The 19,654-nt window shown below is 39.2% G+C and overlaps 1 protein-coding gene across 8 annotated transcripts in view; it reads left to right on the top strand.

Annotated features, from left to right (window-relative positions):
* The window catches only part of NOL4 (nucleolar protein 4), a 383,971-nt gene that overhangs the window by 270,014 nt on the left and 94,303 nt on the right, over window positions 1–19,654 (top strand). For 5 of the 8 annotated variants that reach the window (XM_007520939.3, XM_060173708.1, XM_016187205.2 and 2 more), the window contains 2 exons: window positions 16,362–16,541; window positions 17,276–17,467. In XM_007520939.3, coding sequence (XP_007521001.1) covers window positions 16,362–16,541; window positions 17,276–17,467 — 372 coding nt within the window. The remainder of the gene's footprint in view (window positions 1–16,361; window positions 16,542–17,275; window positions 17,468–19,654) is intronic. The other 3 variants (XM_060173710.1, XM_007520940.3, XM_007520942.2) reach the window with 1 other exon arrangement.

The following is a 19,654-nucleotide window of genomic DNA, read 5'->3' as shown; positions in this document are numbered from 1 at the left end:
TATGTCCTAATTAATGCTTAGATGATTTCTTTATTCTGAATAATGTCCAATCAAGACAGAAAGCATGTTTAGTAAACTCTGACAGCACTAGCTTTCAACTTCAGAGAATCCCTTCTATAGTTAACTATTACTTTGCCAGTCTTTTACTTTTTTGACTTTGAGCTATGGAAAATTCCTAAGAATAAATCTAACATAAATGAGAATGGCCAAATAACTTCTGGATTAACTTTAAAAAAATTGAAAGAAAACTGAAAAAAAAAAAAAGTTGGTGTTTCATTTGGGACCAACCATGACTATATCAAAAGCAAAATCATCACTTTTGATGTTTCAAAAAACAGTATTGGGATTTCAGCAAAATTAAATGGAATGCCCCTGCCAGGCAATTGGGTAGCTCACCAGTTAGAGCCTCTGCCTAGTCCTAAGTGCAGCTCTAGTTCCAGCTCCAGTACCACATGGGGGTGCTATGACACCCGAGGAAGTTCTCTTCCTACAGTTTCTTCTCTGTCTCTGTATCTCTGAGTGAAAAAAAAACAGTCCAGAGAGTGAAATCATGCAAGGCTCCAGCTATGAAAAAACAAACAAACAAACAAAAAACCCTCAAGAATGTCCCAACTTACTGTGTTGACACACGTGCCCACACAGACACTGACATGCCACAAACCCTCTTTTTTTCTTTTTCTTATTTCTCTTTAGCTCTAGAGTTATCACTGGAGCTCGGTGCCTGCACTATGAATCCACTGCTCCTAGAAGCTATTTCCCCCCTTTTGTTTCCCTTACTGTTTATTGTTGTTGTTGTTACTGCTGTCATTGTTGTTGAATAGAATAGAGAGAAATCAAGAGAGGAGGGGAGACAGAGGGAGGGAGAGAAAGATAGACATTTGCAGACCTGCTTCACCACTTGTGAAGTGACCCCCATGCAGGTGGGGAGCCTGGGACTCAAACTGGGATCCTTATGCGGTTCCTTGTGCTTTGCGCCATGTGTACTTAACCCACTGTGCTACTGCATGGCCCCCCCACAAAACCTTTTTTTAATAGTTTTTAAAAATTATCTTTATTTACTTATGGGATAGAGACAGCCAGAAATTGAGAGGGAAGGGGATGATAGAGAAGGTAGAGCGATAGACACCTGCCACACTGCTTCACCACTGGCAAAGCTTTCCCCATGCAGGTGGGTATGGGGGCTCAAACCCTGGTCCTTGAGCATTGCAGCATGTGCGCCCACCCAGGTGTGCCACCACCTGGTCCCCAAAGCCTTTTTTTAATGTTTATTTTTTCTTACATGTGTATACACACACACACACACACACACACACACACAATTTGTTATTGGATACACATGGAAATTGAGAGAGGAGGAGGAGGTAGAGAGGAAAAGAGGCAGAGAGACACCTGCAGCCCTGCTTTGCCACTCAAAGCTTTCTCTTCAGGTGGGGACCAAGGGCTTGAATCCGGGTCAAGTCAAGAAGAACTAACTCTTTGAATTTCATTTTATTATTTAAAAATATTTTTCTTTAATCTATTATTGGATAAAATCAGAAATGATAGAGGAGGGAGAGGCAGAGGGTGAGAGAGACGCAGAGACACCTGTATCCCTGCTTCACCACTCATGGAGTTTCCCCCTGCAGGTGGGGACCAGGAGCCTGAACGCAGGTCCTTGTGCACTGTAATGTGTGTGCTTAACTAGGTGCACCACTGCCTGGCCCCCATTCTTCGCATTTGATCAGTGGTGATGTACTATTTTACTGTTTTTGTACATTGTTTTTGCCAAGATTTCATTTTTTTCTTCTAGATCTTCCACATAAACACTATATATATATATATACATATTCATATAACATAAATGCAGTTATTCAATGAGTTTATATTCATGTAAATAGATTATAGATTTTATTTTCATTTACTTGGGTTATATGTTAACTGAGAATACTGCTGCCTTGCTGTGACTGTATTTATTTATTGTTTAAATATTTTAAATAAGTGATTTAATGGTGCTTTACAAGATCATAAAATAGGAGGGTCATAATTCTACACCACAGCCACCATCGTTCCCCCATCCCAACAATGACCAGCTCAGTTCTCCCAAGGCCTTAGAGATGTGTTGGCTACATTTCTGCTTCTGCCCCTGCCCCTGCCCCTGCCCCTGCCCCTGCCCCTCCTCCTCCTCCTTTTTCTACAAGTTCATATGTGTCAGCTCCCTGGATTCTACATATAAGTGAAGCCATTACTTCCTTTCATAACTTCACTTAGTGTAATCACCTCTAGTATCTTTCATTTTGTCCTGAAGGACACACTATATTATTATTATTATTATTGGTAAATACAAGCAGAATTTATTCTTTCATGATTTTGAGACTGAAAGCCCAAGATGAATGCTCCCAGGTAGTCATATTTGGGAAGGTTCTCTTTTGGCTTCATAGCCATTTATTTATTTTTTTTTATTTTTAAATTTTTTATTTAAGAAAGGATTAGTGAACAAAAGCATAAGGTAGGAGGGGTACAACTCCACACAATTCCCAACACCCAATCCCCATAACCCACCCCCTCCCATGGTAGCTTTCCCATTCTCTATCCCTCTGGGAGCATGGACCCAGGGTCGTTGAGGGTTGCAGAAGGTAGAAGGTCTGGCTTCTGTAATTGCTTCCCCGCTGAACATGGGCGTTGACTGGTCGGTCCATACTCCCAGTCTGCCTCTCTCTTTCTCTAGTAGGGTGTGTCTCTGGGGAAGCTGAGCTCCAGGACACATTGGTGGGGTCTTCAATCCAAGGAAGCCTAGCCAGCATCCTGGTGGCATCTGGAACCTGGTGATTGAAAAGAGAGTTAACATATGAAGCCAAACAATTTGTTGAGCAATCATGGATCCCAAGCTTGGAATAGTGGAGAGGAAGTGTTAGGGAGGTACTCACTGCAAACTCTAGTGTAATCCTGCTTTCAGGTATATATTTTGCAGTAGTTTATGGATACGTGTGCACATAAGCTCTCTCTCACAGAAACTGGTGTATATCTAGGTTATGGGACTTTGTTAGAAAGTGAACTACCTGAGATGAAATTAGAGTGTACTATTAAAGGAAAGGTCTCACCCGAGTAATGAAGCTGAAGGGTTGTCATTCCACACGTGAAGTCTCTGGATACAGTCTGAGGTGAAGCATGTTGAGATGGCAATCGTTGCTTTGGTTAGGTTGTGATCGGCGGATGCAATATTATTTGGTTTGGATTGGGAGATGCATACGGGAAAGTGGGCCCTATCCAAGGGTTCCAGGACTGGGGGAAGTAGGGGCTCTATAGTGAAGATTGAGGTTCCTGCTGTCTTAGGGTTCAAAAAGACAATCAATAGTTAATATTATTATCACATTATTTGTTAATTGGGTTAACTTTGAAAAGTCCCTTTGTTATGGTTTGCTGGACAGTACCCAGTATCTTGTATATAGCTGTGCTATTGGATGCTTCTAATCTATTTGGTCTAGGCTTTTGAGAGAGTCCGCATATCATATACGTAGCCTATATATTAAAAAGATTCAGTTTGTCTTTTGAGAAACTTTGAGACATACAATTAATTTCCCCCTCTCATATTAATTAGCTACTGATTTATATGTCTACATTTTGCTAGGAGTGTACATAAACACCATTCCCACCACCAAAGGACTGTGACCCATCCCTCCCGCCCACTCCCACCCCCCACTGGCCCAGGAAGCTACATGTCTACCCCTCACCACTGGGTTTTTACTTTGGTGCCCTACTTACAATTTGATCAGGTCCTGCTTTTAGTTTCCCTTTCAGATCTTCTAAGTCAGCTTCTGTTGATGAGTGGGATCATCCCATACTCATCTTTATCTTTCTGACTTAGGTCACTTAACATAATTCCTTCTAGCTCTGTCCAAGATGTGTCAGAGAAGGTGGGTTCATTGTTCTTGATAGCTGCATAGTATTCCATTGTGTATATATACCACAGCTTTCTCAGCCACTCATCTGTTGTTGGGCACCTGGGTTGCTTCCAGGTTTTAGCTATTATGAATTGTGCTGCTATGAACATAGGAGTACAGACCTCTTTTTGGTTGGGTGTTATGGAGTCCTTGGGGTATAACCCCAGGAGAGGAATTATTGGGTCATATGGAAGGTCCATGTCTAGCCTTCTGAGAGTTTTCCAGACTGCTCTCCACAGAGGCTGTACCAATTTACATTCCCACCAGCAATGTAAAAGGGTTCCTCTGTCCCCACATCCTCTCCAGCATTTGTTGCTGCTGTCCTTTTTGATGTATGCCATTCTTACAGGAGTGAGGTGGTATCTTAGTGTTGTCTTAATTTGCATTTCTCTGACAATCAGTGATCTAGAGCAGTTTTTCATATGTTTGTTAGCCTTTTGGATCTCCTCTGTGGTGAATGTTTTTTTCATTTCCTCTGCCCATTTTTGGATGGGGTCATTTGCTTTTTTGCGGCTAAGTTTGCTGAGTTCTTTATATATTTTGGTGATTACTTTCTTGTCTGATGTCTGGCATATGAAGATCTTCTCCCATTCTGTGAGGGGTCTCTCTGTTTGTTTAATAGTTTCTTTGGATGTGCAGAAACTTTTCAATTTGATGTAGTCCCATTTGTTTGTTTCTGCTTTGGTCTTCCTTGCAATTGGGTTTGATTCATCAAAGATGTGCTTGAGGTATATGTGGGAAAGTGTTTTACCAATGTTTTCCTCTAAGTATTTGATTGTTTCTGGTCTGACATCTAGGTCTTTGATCCATTTGGAGTTGATTTTTGTTTCTGGTGAGATAAAGTGGTTCAATTTCATTCTTCTGCATGTTACAACCCAGTTTTCCCAGCACCATTTATTGAAGAGAGCCTCCTTTTTCCATTTAATACTTTGGGCCCCCTTATCAAAGATTAGATGCCCATAGGTGTTGGGATTTACTTCTGGGCTTTCAATTCTGTTCCACTGGTCTGTGTGCCTATTTTTGTTCCAGTACCATGCTGTTTTGATGATGATGGCTTTATAATATAGTTTAAGGTCTGGGAGTGTGATGCCTCCATTTCTGTTTCTTTTCCTTAAGATGGTTTTGGCAATTCTAGGAGTTTTCTGGTTCCAGATAAATGATTGTAGTGTTTGTTCTATTCTCTTAAAGAAGCCTGGTGGAACTTTGATGGGTATTGAATTAAATTTGTATATGGCTCTGGGGAGAATATTCATTTTGATGATATTTATTCTTCCAATCCATGAGCATGGGATATCTTTCCATTTCTTGGTATCAGTTTCTATCTCCTTGAGTAGCGACACATAGTTTTCAGCATACAAGTCTTTCACTTCTTTGGTCAACTTTATTCCTAGGTATTTGATTGATTTTGCTGAAACAGTAAATGGGAGTGATTTCTGGATATCTTCTTCTTCAGATTTAGTGTTTGCATAAAGAAATGCCACTGATTTTTGTACATTGATTTTGTAGCCTGATACCTTGCTATTGCCTAATAACTTCCAGTAATTTTCTACTGGATTCTTTAGGTCTTTCTATGTATACTATCATATCATCTGCAAATAGTGAGAGCTTGACTTCTTCCCTTCCAATCTGTATCCCTTTGATTTCTTTCTCTTGCCTGATTGCTATGGCAAGAACTTCCAATACTATGTTGAAGAGTAACGGTGACAGTGGACAGCCCTGTCTAGTCCCCAATCTGAGGGGGAATGCTTTCAGCTTCTCTCCATTGAGTATGATGTTGGCTGTAGGTTTGCTATATATAGACTCCACTATCTTGAGGAATTTCCCATCTATTCCCATTTTTTGTAGAGTTTTGAGCATCAATGGGTGTTGGATTTAGTCAAAGGCTTTCTCTGCATCTATTGAGATAATCATGTGGTTTTTGGCTTTGCTTTTATTGATGTGATGAATGACATTGATTGATTTACAGATGTTGAACCAGCCTTGCATTCCTGGGATGAATCCCACTTGGTCATGATGAACAATCTTTTTGATGTGTTGCTGTATCCGGTTGGCCAAGATCTTGTTTAATATTTTGGCATCTATGTTCATCAGAGATATTGGTCTGTAGTTTTCCTTTTTTGTTCTCTCCCTATCAGCTTTTGGTATCAGGGTGATGTTGGCTTCATAAAAGGTGGAAGGGAGTATTCCAGTTTCTTCAATCTTATGGAATAGCTTAAGAAGTATGGGTATTAACTGTTTCCTGAAAGTTTTGTAGAATTCGTTTGTGAAGCCATCTGGTCCAGGACTTTTGTTGTTGGGGAGATTCTTAATAACAGTTTCAATTTCTTTGTCTGTGATTGGTGCATTTAGATTTTGTAGTTCTTCTTGGTTCAGTTTTGGAAGTGCATAGGTTTCTAGGAATTGTTCCATTTCTTCCAGATTCTCTAGCTTGGTGGCATATAGTTCTTTATAGAAGTTTTGCAGAATTCTCTGGATTTCTGTGGTGTCAGTTGTGATATCTCCTGTATCGTTTACAATTCTATTAATTTGAGTCTTCTCTCTTTTTTGTTTGGTGAGTCTGGCTAGGGGTTTGTCAATTTTGTTTAATCTTTCAAAGAACCAATATTGGATTCATTGATCTTTTGTATGGTTCTTTTATTTTCGATGTTGTTTATTTCTGCTCAACTTTAGTAATTTCTGTCCTTCTGGTTGCTTTAGGCTTCCTTTGTTCCTCTTCCTCTATGTCCTTGAGGTGTGTAGTAAGGTCGTTCATTTGAGCTTCTTCTTGGTGTTTAATATGTGATTGTATGGCTATAAGTTTCCCTCTCAGTACTGCTTTCGCTGTGTCCCAAATATTTTGATAGGTTGTGTCTTCATTTTCATTAGTTTCCAGTAACATTTGAATTTCCTGTTTGAGTGAGTCTCTGACCCAGTGGTTCTTAAGGAGCATGTTGTTTAGTTTCCAAATTCTGTGTCTTTTAATAATTTTCCGTTTGTTGTTAAAAGTTAGTTTTACTCCACTGTGGTCTGAGAAGATATTTGGGATGATTTCAATCTTGAATTTATTGATGCTGTCTTTGTGGCCTAACATGTGGTCTATCCTTGAGTATGTGTTATGTGGATTTGAAAAGAAGGTGTATTCCAGTTTTTTGGGGTGGAGGAGTCTGAAAATGTCCAAGAGGTCTAGTCTGTCAATCTCTTCATTCAATTCTCTTGTATCTTTATTGGTTCTCTGCTTTGTTGATCTGTCTAAGTGTGAGAGTGGGGTATTGAAGTCTCCCACTATTATTGTATTACTATTGATGTATTTTTGAAATTCTTTCAGTAGATGCTTAATGTATTTAGATGGTCCCTCGTTGGGTGCATAGATGTTAATAATTGTTAAGTCTTCTTGGCTGATTGATCCTCTAATCATTATGTAATGTCCTTGCCTATCTTTTATTACTTTATTTAATTTAAAATCTATCGTGTCTGAGATGAGAATGGCTGTTCCTGCCCTTTTTTGTGGACCGTTAGCCTGTATGATAGTTTTCCATCCTTTCACTTTAAGTCTGTGTTTATCTTGTTGTGACAGATGGGATTCTTGCAAGCAGCATATGGTTGGGTTATGTTTTCTGATCCATCCCTCACCCTGTGCCTTTTGATGGGTGAGTTTAAGCCATTGACATTTATTGATATTATGGATTTAATGTATTGTAGTGCCATTGTTCTAAAAAACAATTTGTTTACTCTGATATATTGCCGGTATTGTAGTGATGTTCTTGTTTATAAGAGGTCTTTTAGTACCTCTTTCAGGGCCGGCTTGGTGATAGTTGCCTCCTTTAACTGTTGTTTGTCTAAGAAGGTTTTGATCCCTCCATCTAGCTTGAATGAAAGTCTAGCAGGATATATTATCCTTGTTGAAACCCTTTTTCATTCAGGGCTCGATAGATATCTTGCCACTCCCTTCTGGCTTTTAGAGTTTGAGTTGAGAAATCTGCAGATAGTCTTATGGGTTTTCCCTTGTATGTGACTTTTTGTTTCTCTCTTGCAGCCTTTAGGATCCTTTCTTTATCCTTACTTCTTCTCATTGTGACTATGATGTGTCTTGGTGTCTTCAGGTCTGGGTTGATTTTGTTTGATACTCTCTGGGCCTCTTGAACCTTGTTATCCTCTCTGTTATTCAGGTCTGGGTAGTTTTCTTCTATTATTTCCTCTAGAATGTTTGCTTCCCCTTCCTCTCTTTCTTCCTCTGGAAGGCCAATTATACGAATGTTACTTCTTTTGAGATCATCCCATATGTCTCTGTTGTTGTTTTCAGTGTCTCTCAATCTCTTTTTAAGCTCTTTCACCTCTTTCTTAGTTTTCTCTAACTCATCCTCTGTCTGACTAATTCTGTTTTCTGCTTCTGTTAGTCTGCTTTCCCTTGCCTCAGCTTCTTTCTACATTACAGCTATTTCAGCTTTCAGTTCTCTAATTGTCTCAAGATAATCAGTATTTTCCTTGGGGGTCTCAACTGTTGTTTCCCTAATACTGCCATTCCTTTCCTCCAATGTTGTTTTCATTTCTGTGATTAATAAGTTTATTATTGCTTGCATACTTTTCTTATCTATGGTTACTTCTGACTGATTTGTGGTTTCTTCTGGGCTCTTGTCTTCATTCATTGGGGTAGCAGTTTTATTTGTTTTTAATCTACCCATTTTTTTATGTGTTTCTCTCTTTTTTTTTTTATGCTCTGTTGTTCCTCAGTTGTTGTGTTTTGAGCACAAGTAACACTGTACTAAATACCTTTATGACAATTGCACTCACCAACCTCCGGAATTACAGTAGCAACTGAAGTAAGTATTGAAGGAGTTTAATCGTTACCAGTTAGCCAAACAATTTCTCCAGTCCGTGAAAAAATAGTAAGCAAATCCCAGTGAAGAAAGAGAAAAGAAAGAGAGGATAGCAAGAATAGACAGTTATGCAAATCTACTATCCAGTGTATATTCTAGGGGTAACAAGAGTGTAAAGGGAACTAGAGCAGAGATACACACATAGAGAGTCCACTCTGGGTCAGATTTCTTCCCCAAAGTAATTCACAAATTCAGAAAGGCAAAGAAGAAAGAAGTGTATGACAAGATTAAAAAAAAAAAAAGAGATAGAGATAGATAAGAGAGAGAAAAGGGAGAAGATAAGAAGAAGAGTTGTAATTAAAGAGCAGTGCAAGGAACTTCCCAAATGTGTATCAGTGAATTAAAAAAAAAAAAAAACAAAAAAAAAACACCCTGTTTGGTGGTATGGGGTATCCTGCTAGTAGCTGGTCCCAGGCACTGCTTATGGCGGGGGGGGGGGGGGGGGGTGGCGGGAAGGATGTATGCTTGAAAATTAAAAGGAAGAAAAAAGAATTTTTTTCCCCTACTCTAATTCTTAACCCAAATTAAGTTATAGACACCTCCTTGTTGTTACCGCTATGGCCCCTTATTGGCTGGTCTGCTAAAGGCAGAAAATCCTATTGTTTACAAGAGATGTGTCAGGAGCTCCAAGGCTAGCCGCTTCTCAGTCCGCCATCTTCCGGGAAACCCCCCCCTCTAGACTTTTTTAAAGGATTTCTCAAAAATGAAAACTAGCTCCAAATCCTTTGATCCAATGAGAGCTATACTCAAGAAGTCTTTGGATCCGCCCTCAGGGTCGCGGTGGACCCTGGAGACTCCCAAGAGAAAGCCCCCGAGCTAAAGTGCTCTCTCTGGGTCGTCTGCCTGCCGTGCTCTGCAACCAGTGGAGGAGCCGCCTTCCAGGGCTGGCGGAGGACAATGCCCGGCGCACTCGCCTTGCCCGGCGCCGCCTGGGAATTCTGGCGCCCCGCTAGTCCGTGTCACCTTTACTCTAATTCTTAACCCAAATTAAACTGTAATCACTTCTTTGGTGTCCCCCCTTATTGACTGGCCTGCTAAAGGCAGAAAATCCTACCGTTGCCGACTATGCGATCAGAGCACTCGCTGTTAGCGACTTCTCAGGCCGCCATCTTCCTAACTCATAGCCATTTTTTTAAATTAATGATTTAATATTGACTTACAAAATTATAAGATAGTAAGGGTATAATCTCACAGTGGTCCCACCACCAAAGTTCTGTGTCCCTGTTCCCTCAACTGGAAATTGCAGTATTTCCCCCAAGGTCCCAGATATGCTTTGACTTTACATCTATCACTACGACTACCTACATCTACATATATTTTGGCCCATTTTTTGCCATGGTCCTGTCTTTGCTTCCTTTATAAGCTGTGATTATTTATTCATGTAAGCATTTTTTTGCCAATTTATTTATATTCAATATTCATCTCATGCTATCTATGATCAAAGAGAACTTTTTTCTTTTTTTAATTTTTTATTATCTTTACTTATTGGATAGAGGAAGCCAGAAACCAAGATGGAAGGGGGTGATGAGAGAGAGAGAGAGAGAGAGAGAGAGAACTGTAGCCCTGCTTCACCACTCTTGAAGCTTTCCTCCTGCAGGTGGGGAGCAGGGGCTAGAACCCAGGTCCTTGTGAATTGTAATATGTGCACTCAACCAGGTGCACCACCTCCTGGCCCCGAGAAATTTTTTCCAATGTTTTTGCCTTTTCTGAAACTTTTTCTTAGTGTACTAACTAAGATCTCTACTATGAGAATGAAAAGGAGGGATGTCTTTCTTGATCTTATCAGGAAAACTTCTAGTTTCTCCCCATCAAGTATACTAGTGTTAGGTCATTTTTTTTCCTCTTTAATTTTTAGTGGGGAGATATCTTGTGATCTGTTGTGGTCTCGGGTACAGTTCCACATGTGCCCCCAATGTATACCAATGTAGCATAACTGCCATCAGAGTGCTCTCTTCATCTCCCCAAGGGCACTAAGTTTCCAGCCTCCTTTCATCCCTTTGACCCTTCACCAAATGTTTTAACCTATATCGTCCCTTGATTTTTGTCCCCTTAATTCCTACCTCAAATCAGTTTAAATTTATTTATTAATGATAGAAAAGGAGTGAGGGAGAGAGCAGTGAGAGAGAGAGAGAGAATGGATCCCCCCAGCACATACAATGGCATATGCAGTGTTGGAGATGAAACTCAGGGCTTTGTATTTGCATGATGTCATACTGCTGAGCCGCTTCACCTGCTCCAAGCTCAGGATTTTGTTGTTGTTGTTGATTGGTTGGTTGTTTTGTTGATATTTCCTTTATCAAGTTAAGGCAGGTTACCTCTATTTTTAGATTGCTGAAAGTTTGTATGATCAACCAGTTGGACTTTTTCAACTCCCTTTTCTTCATCTGTTGATGGGAACATGTATTTTGTGTGTGTGTGTGTGTGTGTGTGTGTGTGTGTGTGTTTATGTAATTGCTCTGTTTCTGCGATGAATATTCTTAACTGATGTGGGGATGTGGAAGCACCCTTGCTTATCTGAAATTAATCCAACTTGCTTGTGTTTTACTGATCCTTTTATAAATTGCTAAATTGAATCTGCTAATAATCCGTTGAGGATATTTGCACTTATGTCTGTAATAGATACTGACTTGCAGCTTTTTTGTAGCTTTCATGTTCTTTCAAAAATATTTATATTAGATATAGACAAAGAGAAATTAGTGTGGGGAGGTAGAGGGTAATATAGAGAGATACCTGCAACACTTTTATAACTCATGAAGATTCCCCCTTTATAGGTTGGTACCAGAGACTTGAGCCCAGATCCTAGTTCTATTCTGTTATATACACGTCCATTAAATATTATATTTTCTTGAAGAATTGACCCATCCCCCTAGTAATGCTAGACTGTAATCATGATAATTTTCTTCAGAAATATCCTGTTTTATAATTTATATAACTAGTCATCTTTTATGCTTTGCTAGTCTCCCGTGGTATATACAGGCAATGCTTAGAGAATTTAAAGGATTAACAGAAAAATATTTACTTACTTATTAAGAACTTAACGTTTATAGTCCAGTTGTCAGCTCATCGGTATGATTTTTCAACTCCCCATGGTAGGTGTCTACAGATCACTGTCAACCCTACCTTAGATCCTTTCCGCCATCATGCACAATTAGTTATAATGTTCAAGGATCCAACTGCATCAAGCATGCTACTTGAGCATGAATAAACTGGAAATTCCAATAAGATAAAAGACATGTATTCATTATTTTAGTCATCTTCTTGTCTTAATCTCTTAATTTTATATTCAGAGAGAATCATGGGCTCGAGTCTGTTTTTAATTTTGTTATGTAAAGCTAAGGACAAAGATGCTCTGACTCTTTGAGTTGGTTCTCAGTTACTATTCTTTCAGTCTAAAATGTCATGCGCTTTACACAGCAAAAGCATTGCCACACAATCAACAATTCCGTGGCTCCTTAACCTTGAAAGGTAAATATCAAAGTAAAACATCCTCATGTATTTTGTTAGTTTATATTTATTTGAATTCATAGTTTGAGTTATCATTTTCACTCCAAATAATTAAATACTAATCCAAACACAACACTCAACAATCTTGAAATAAACACTTGCTCTGTCTCTAGAACAAAGTGCTTATAGAACATATTAATCAGTGATAATAATGAATTAATCCAGAATGTCTTGGTTGCTTAGTATAACTTATACAGTTAAAATTCTTCAAGGAATTCTGTAAGTTCGCAGGGGAACTTAATTTAGTATAGCAATGAAAATTAGCAAAACAAATTTATAGATGACTCTTTATCCCTTCTATGATGTTTCATATGAGCTGACTGATTCAACACTACAGTGACTTCCCCTTTCTCCAGACCATTGTCTTCCCTTAAGCAGAATTTGGCCATTTTTTAATCCAACTCTACCTTCATATCAGCCTTTTCATATACTGCTGTTGTTCACTTTGATATGTGTATGTAAGATTTCTAGAAGACACTAATAAATATAATGGAATAAATATTAGTTTGGGGTTAAGATTATTTAAGTAGAAAGTCATTAGGAAAATAAACAAAGACCAATATGGAGACTCTGGCCAGTTGCTTACCCACTTTGTCTTCTCTTTAACTTGAACACACAGCAAAGAGCATTTCCTAGCTTTCCTTGGCTCAGAAGTTAAGTTCTGGGCAGTGAGAAATTAGTGGAAATGACTGCACTCTGGGCCCAGGCTTACCTATAGCGTTTTTTCCACAATGATTTCCATTTCCTTACTAGACACATATTGATGTGTAGGTGTGAAACTGTACTTCTGAAATCTTATAATTTTGTAAACCAGTGGTAAATAAATAACAATAAAATAATTATTATTAGGGTCCGGGTGGTGGCATACCTGGTTAAGTGCACATGTTACAGTGTACAAGGACCCAGGTTCGAGCCCCTGGTTCCCACCTGCAGGGGGAAAGCTTTGCAAGTGGTGAAGCAGGTCTGCAGGTGTCTCTCTAATTGTTGTAAATTAACTTAAAAAGAGGTATGGGGGTTGGGGCTGCCTGTGCATATAGAAGAATTCACAGTGGGAGCTGGGAACTGGTTTAATCAATACACGGTTTATTAGGGTGAAACAAGTAAAAGGCAAAATAAGCAATTATCAGCGTATGCTAGGTCTATAAATTCTTAATATGGTTATCAATGTTTAGTCCCATAAGATAAACAATTATAAGCTCTGGTAAAGGTTGCTCATGGCAATAGAGGAGTCTAAAAAGTTTACCCGCTAGCAGAGTCACACGTGTTCAGTTCCCAGGAGAAGCAGCCATGGCGCACCTGAGTAGAAGCAGCTTCTGACCAGAAGCAGCAGCAGCAGCAGCCAAAGAGGACCACATGCTCAAAGTCCCTTGCTTTTATACATTCCCTTCTCTGAAGCACCTTCTCAGGGTGAGGTCATTTGTATGCTAATAGTCCCAGACTCCTGCTGGGGTCACCACACTGTACTTCTGAAATCTTACAATTTTGTAAACCAGTGGTAAATCAATAACAATAAAATAATAATTATTAAGTTCCGGGTGGTGGCTCACCGGGTTGAGTGCACATGTTACAGTGCACAAGCACCCAGGTTTGAGCCCCTTGTTCCCACCTGCAGGGGGAAAGCTTTGCAGGTGGTGAAGCAGTTCTGCAGGTGTCTCTCTTTCTCTCTCCCTCTTTATCTCCCCTACCCTCTCAACTTCTGGCTGTCTCTATCCAATAAAGATAATTTAAAAAATAAGTAAAATAACAATAAAATAATAATTATAATGATTGTTCTTTCTTAGAACTAGCAGTGACAGGATGGTTTACCTGGGTTCAAGTCTCTGGCCCCAGATACAGGAGAGGGATAGCTTTACAAGTGATGAAGCAGTAATGTAGGTGTATCTCTTTCCATCTTTGTCTTTCCTCCCAATCTCCCCCTCCCCTCTCTATTTGTATTTCTGTAATAGAAGGAAGAAGGAAGGAAGGAAGGGCAGAAAGAAAGAGAAAAATAAAAAAAAAAAAAAGAAAGAGAAATAAATTAAGGAAATAAAGAAAAAAGAAAGAAAGAGAAAGATAAAGAGAGAAAGGAAAAGAGAAGAGAAAGAAGCAAGTCTCCAGGCGCAGTGGATTCATTGTGCAGGCATCAAGTCCCAGAGATAACTGGTGACAATCAAAAGAAAAAAAGATTGTGCTTTCTTTGCCTTGAGCAATAAAGGCTTCTATGTGCTCTTGTGGTATGTAGAGAAAAAATAATTAGCTCTGATAAATGCATCTTAATATTTTTAACTTTTGCATGCTGATTTTTTGAAAATTAAATTACTCACAGTATGATTTTTAAACTACGCTCTGTTTGCTTTAATTTTTACTAGTCAATCCCATCTTGTTAAAAACTTGACGTGTAAAAGTATGCTGGTTCTAAATTTTCACATCATCTTTAATGTTAGTTATTATTCTAGTATCCTTATCCTTATCCTCAGTGTGATCTTTCAAACATGTTGCACATATCCCGTCATTGCATGGAGCCATTTAGAATACTGCAAATTTAAAAGTTCTGATTGTCAAGGTGCTTTAAGAATCCTTTTATTTTGTTGAGGAAGACAATGCTACTTACAACCATAGTATTTCTTTTCAAGTTCTATATAATTTTATAGAAGACATGTTGATTTATAGGATTGTTGTTGTCAAGGCACGAGACACATTTCCATATTTCCCAAGACAGGTGTCAGTACATCTCACCCTCTGCCAAACTGTTATCTTTCTCCACTACATTTTGCTCCAACACAGAGGTATCAAATTATCAAGAGTGAAATGCGGGTCACTAATAGGGACTTTCAATTACTGATTTCTCCACTACTCTAGAATCAATGTGCTAATGACTGAAACTGATCTTTAAGCAGAAGTATAAAAGAGAAGGGATGTGGAGGATTTGGGTATCACGTAGCACACTGGTTAAATTCAGACATAATTGAATCGAGGTACCCAAATTATTTTAGGATTGTTTCACTTGGTTCTTCTGGATTGCACTGACTTCAGTCGTTGACAAGTCTTTCCCACCTCCCTAGAGGCATGTACACACAGAGTGAAGAGGGTTAGTGCTCACAGGTCTTGAACGTTTCTCTGGTGAAGGGCTGTTTCTGAAAGAAAAATGTGCGTTTAATGACAAAGAGATAGGAGATAATACAACAGGGCCAGTGATTAGACTTGGACACAAATTATCAAAGTTTGTGAAGATTTTGTGGATTGGCATTCATCTTCTTTTACACTTTAGAAAGCACCTAAACAGGATTAGGAAGGAGTTTGGTTCCGTTTTGCTAAGTCAAAAATCATGTGCCATCTTTAGACTTAATTGACAATTTATAAACAGATTTGAAACCATCTTGTCTTATAACTAGGGTAGTCTAAATAATACTTGGCTAGTCCTTGGGGGCAAATTAGTTAAACAAACTTACCCCTCAATTTATTTGTCTTTTTAAGAAAACTATTGTAGAGGTCAGGTGGTAGTGCACCTGGTTGAGTGAGTGCACATGTTACAGTGTGTAAGGACCCAGGTTCAAGCCCCAGTAGGAAAAGCTTTGTGAGGGGTGTAGCAGTGCTGCAGGTGTCTCTCAGTCGTCTTTCTCCCTCTCTGTCTCCCCCATACCCTCTAAATTTCTGGCTGTCCCTATCCAATAAATTTAAAAAAATAATTGAAAAAAGAAAACTATTGTAGCTGGACTTGACTAAACATGTAAGAGGATGGTTCTATAATTCCATAACAAAAATTATTGCAGGTTGTTGTTCTTTCCTTGACTAGTTTATAGATGTGGAGTAGAAACTGTAATTGACCGCTAAGTGCTGAGCTGAGTAGAATTCTCTGTAGTGATGTAAAAGCTCCTTGTGGCTGTTGAACACTGGCAATGTGGCATTTATGATTAAGGAAATGAACTTTTAATATAAGTGTAATTCACTTTGATTGAAATTAAAACAATTCAGTTTTATATTCTCCATTCACTTAAATAAAATTTTTTGAGAAAAAGAAAACAGTCAAAATGAAACAAAATAGATAAGCTTGTACGGTAAGTTATGGTGCCATAAATTTAAAAAACAGGAACTTTTACTCTCTTTCCAGTCTCCTGCACACAGCTACTCAAGCTACGACTCAGGCAAAAATGAGAGTGTAGACCGGGGTGCTGAGGACCTGTCTCTGAACAGGGGGGACGAGGATGAAGACGACCACGATGACCACGAGGATTCAGAGAAAGTGAACGAAACAGATGGCGTGGAGGCGGAGCGACTAAAAGCTTTTAATGTGAGTCCTGCCATGCTCCCAACGTGGCCTGATGTTTACCACTTCACTTTCATGTTGTTGCTCGTTGGTAAATGTGGATATTTTAGAGACATGTTTGTTTAATTTACAGAAGGATTTTAAAAGTACATGAAACACTCTTTGCCAACCAGACACCAGAATTGCTGTGTTTTGTTTAGAATTTTAAAGCCAAATGTGAGCTGAAAACTGGAGTTGTGTTGTGTGAGTATGCATGTTTACCTAGTGGATGAAGGGGCCTCAGCTTATACCTCAGAAGAGTACGCCTGCCTGTTATCACTTATTTTGTTGCTTTCCCAGCTTATCTAATTATGCATGACAAAGAAGTCAGCCGTTTGTTTTCAGAGATTAGCCCTCTCTGCAGTGTAGCAATGTAGCACTCATATTTCTCATCGATAGACAATGTTCTGGGGTGCTTAATTGTCGCAGTCTACTGTTATTTCTGGATTTTTTTTTCTACATGATAGTCTTATCTTTTCTGTCTGTTTGTCTGTCTGTCTGCCTTTCTTTCCTTTTCTCTCTGACTTTTTTTAATCCAGCCATTTAGAAAGTCTTTAAAGGGTGTTTGCTTAAAATTTCTGGCTTTCCATTGCAAAGTTCTCCAGTGCATAAACCAGAAAAGAGTATTTTTTTTTCCTATCAATAATCAGGACAGGAAGCTAGCCACAGAAGAGAGCAGCCCTCCAAACCCTTCTCCTCTGTCTCCCTCTTGCCAACAGATGTTTGTCAGGCTGTTTGTAGATGAAAACTTGGACCGAATGGTCCCAATCTCTAAGCAGCCCAAAGAAAAGATCCAGGCTATCATTGACTCATGCAGGCGACAATTCCCTGAGTATCAAGAGCGTGCCAGAAAACGTATACGTACTTACCTCAAGTCCTGCAGGCGGATGAAAAGAAGTGGTTTTGAGATGGTGAGTTTTGAACTGAAACACAGCCCTAGATTCCATCCAAATCTCACATGTAAACCATGGCACTATTTTTTTTTTCATCTTAGTGTCTTTTTAATTTTTTCCATAATGTCAGGTCAAGGGGTTTTTTTGTTTGCTTGTTCGTTTTTATCCCCTTCTCCTTTTCATCTTCCTGAAGCATTTAATCCCTTTGTTTACTCAGTCAAAAATACCTCATTATACTGATGTTCATAGGTCCACATGATACCATGTCATAGAAAACGAGGGTGGTATGAGTAAAAACCATTGAGAACCAGCATCTTACTCCTGCTTTCTTTCTGTCACTGTTGAAGTGCTTATAAAGTTAAGCAGCAGTTTCAGCTTGAGATGCCATGTGAGGATAGCTCTCCCCAGAATGAAGGGAGTAGATGGGCCCATCTAACAGTTTCATTCCAATTGTTTCCTACTGGCCATTCATAAATATCAGAACTTGAAGCTAAACATCAGGTATTGAAAATTCTCATGAAACACAAGGTGTTGTATTTGGCAGTCTAGTATGTGCTTCTGGATAGTAGCATGTACTATACTATAGGTAGACAAAATTATGTTAACAGTAGGTCATTTGTGATTAGAAATTAGATAGTGATGTTCTGGCATTTCATCTTACTTGACAATGCTTTCATTGTTGCACCTAGAAAGAATGCCTGTATTTACACAGATTTTACGTTTTGTTTTTTTGTGTGTGTGTGAGAAATGCATTCGAAATTTTCTGAACCCTTTTTTCCCCTCAATTTTCTGAAACCGTTTTTTGTTTGTTTGTTTTTTGTAAAGAGTGTTAGTGTTTGTGATCAGTGACTTGGCATTAGAGGTGTGATGGGTTAGCATATGGTATAAATAGAAACTTCAAGGAGGTAGTGGGGGAGATAGCACAATGGTTATGTAAAGAGATTCTCATGCCTGAGGCTCCGAAGTCTTAGGTTCAATCCCACACAACACAATAAGCCAGAGCGGAGTAGTACTCTGGTAAAAATCAAAAGTAAAATGTATGGGGCCAGGTGGTGGTGCACATGGTTAAGTACATACATTATAGTGTGCAAGGATGCCAGTTTGAGTACCTGATACCCACCCACAGGGCGGAAGCTTCACGAATGGTGAAACAGGGCAGCAGTTGTTTCTCTCTTTCCCTCTCTTATCTCTCCTTTCACTCTCAAATTCTGCAGCCAGAATTTACACTGCCAATAAATAAAGATAATGAAAAATTTTAAAAAGAAACTTCAGAATATTTAATATATGAGAGATCATTTTTAAGAAGAAAATTAAATGACAAAATGACAGATCCATACTCGACTATTAGTTTTCTATTTTGGTTTATATAAGTACTATTGTTATTTTTTAATTTTTTTTTATTTTTTATTTAAGAAAGGATTAGTGAACAAAAGCATAAGGTAGGAGGGGTACAACTCCACACAATTCCCAACACCCAATCCCCATAACCCACCCCCTCCCATGGTAGCTTTCCCATTCTCTATCCCTCTGGGAGCATGGACCCAGGGTCGTTGAGGGTTGCAGAAGGTAGAAGGTCTGGCTTCTGTAATTGCTTCCCCGCTGAACATGGGCGTTGACTGGTCGGTCCATACCCCCAGTCTGCCTCTCTCTTTCCCTAGTAGGGTGTGACTCTGGGGAAGCTGAGCTCCAGGACACATTGGTGGGGTCTTCAATCCAAGGAAGCCTAGCCAGCATCCTGGTGGCATCTGGAACCCGAGTAATGAAGCTGAAGGGTTGTCATTCCACTCGTGAAGTCTCTGGATACAGTCTGAGGTGAAGCATGTTGAGGTGGCAATCGTTGCTTTGGTTAGGTTGTGATCGGCAGATGCAATGTTATTTGGTTTGGATTGGGAGATGCATACGGGAAAGTGGGCCCTATTCAAGGGTTCCAGGACTGGGGGAAGTAGGGGCTCTATAGTGAAGATGTGAGGTTCCTGCTGTCTTAGGGTTCAAAAAGACAATCAATAGTTAATATTATCATCACATTATTTGTTAATTGGGTTAACTTTGAAAAGTCCCTTTGTTATGGTTTGCTGGACAGTACCCAGTATCTTGTATATAGCTGTGCTATTGGAAGCTTCTAATCTACTTGGTCTAGGCTTTTGAGAGAGTCCGCATATCAAATACATAGCCTATATATTAAAAAGATTCAGTTTGTCTTTTGAG

Source organism: Erinaceus europaeus, chromosome 15, assembly GCF_950295315.1.
Source record: "Erinaceus europaeus chromosome 15, mEriEur2.1, whole genome shotgun sequence".
Lineage (NCBI taxonomy): Eukaryota > Metazoa > Chordata > Mammalia > Eulipotyphla > Erinaceidae > Erinaceus > Erinaceus europaeus.
This window is presented reverse-complemented; position numbering and strand designations above follow the sequence as displayed.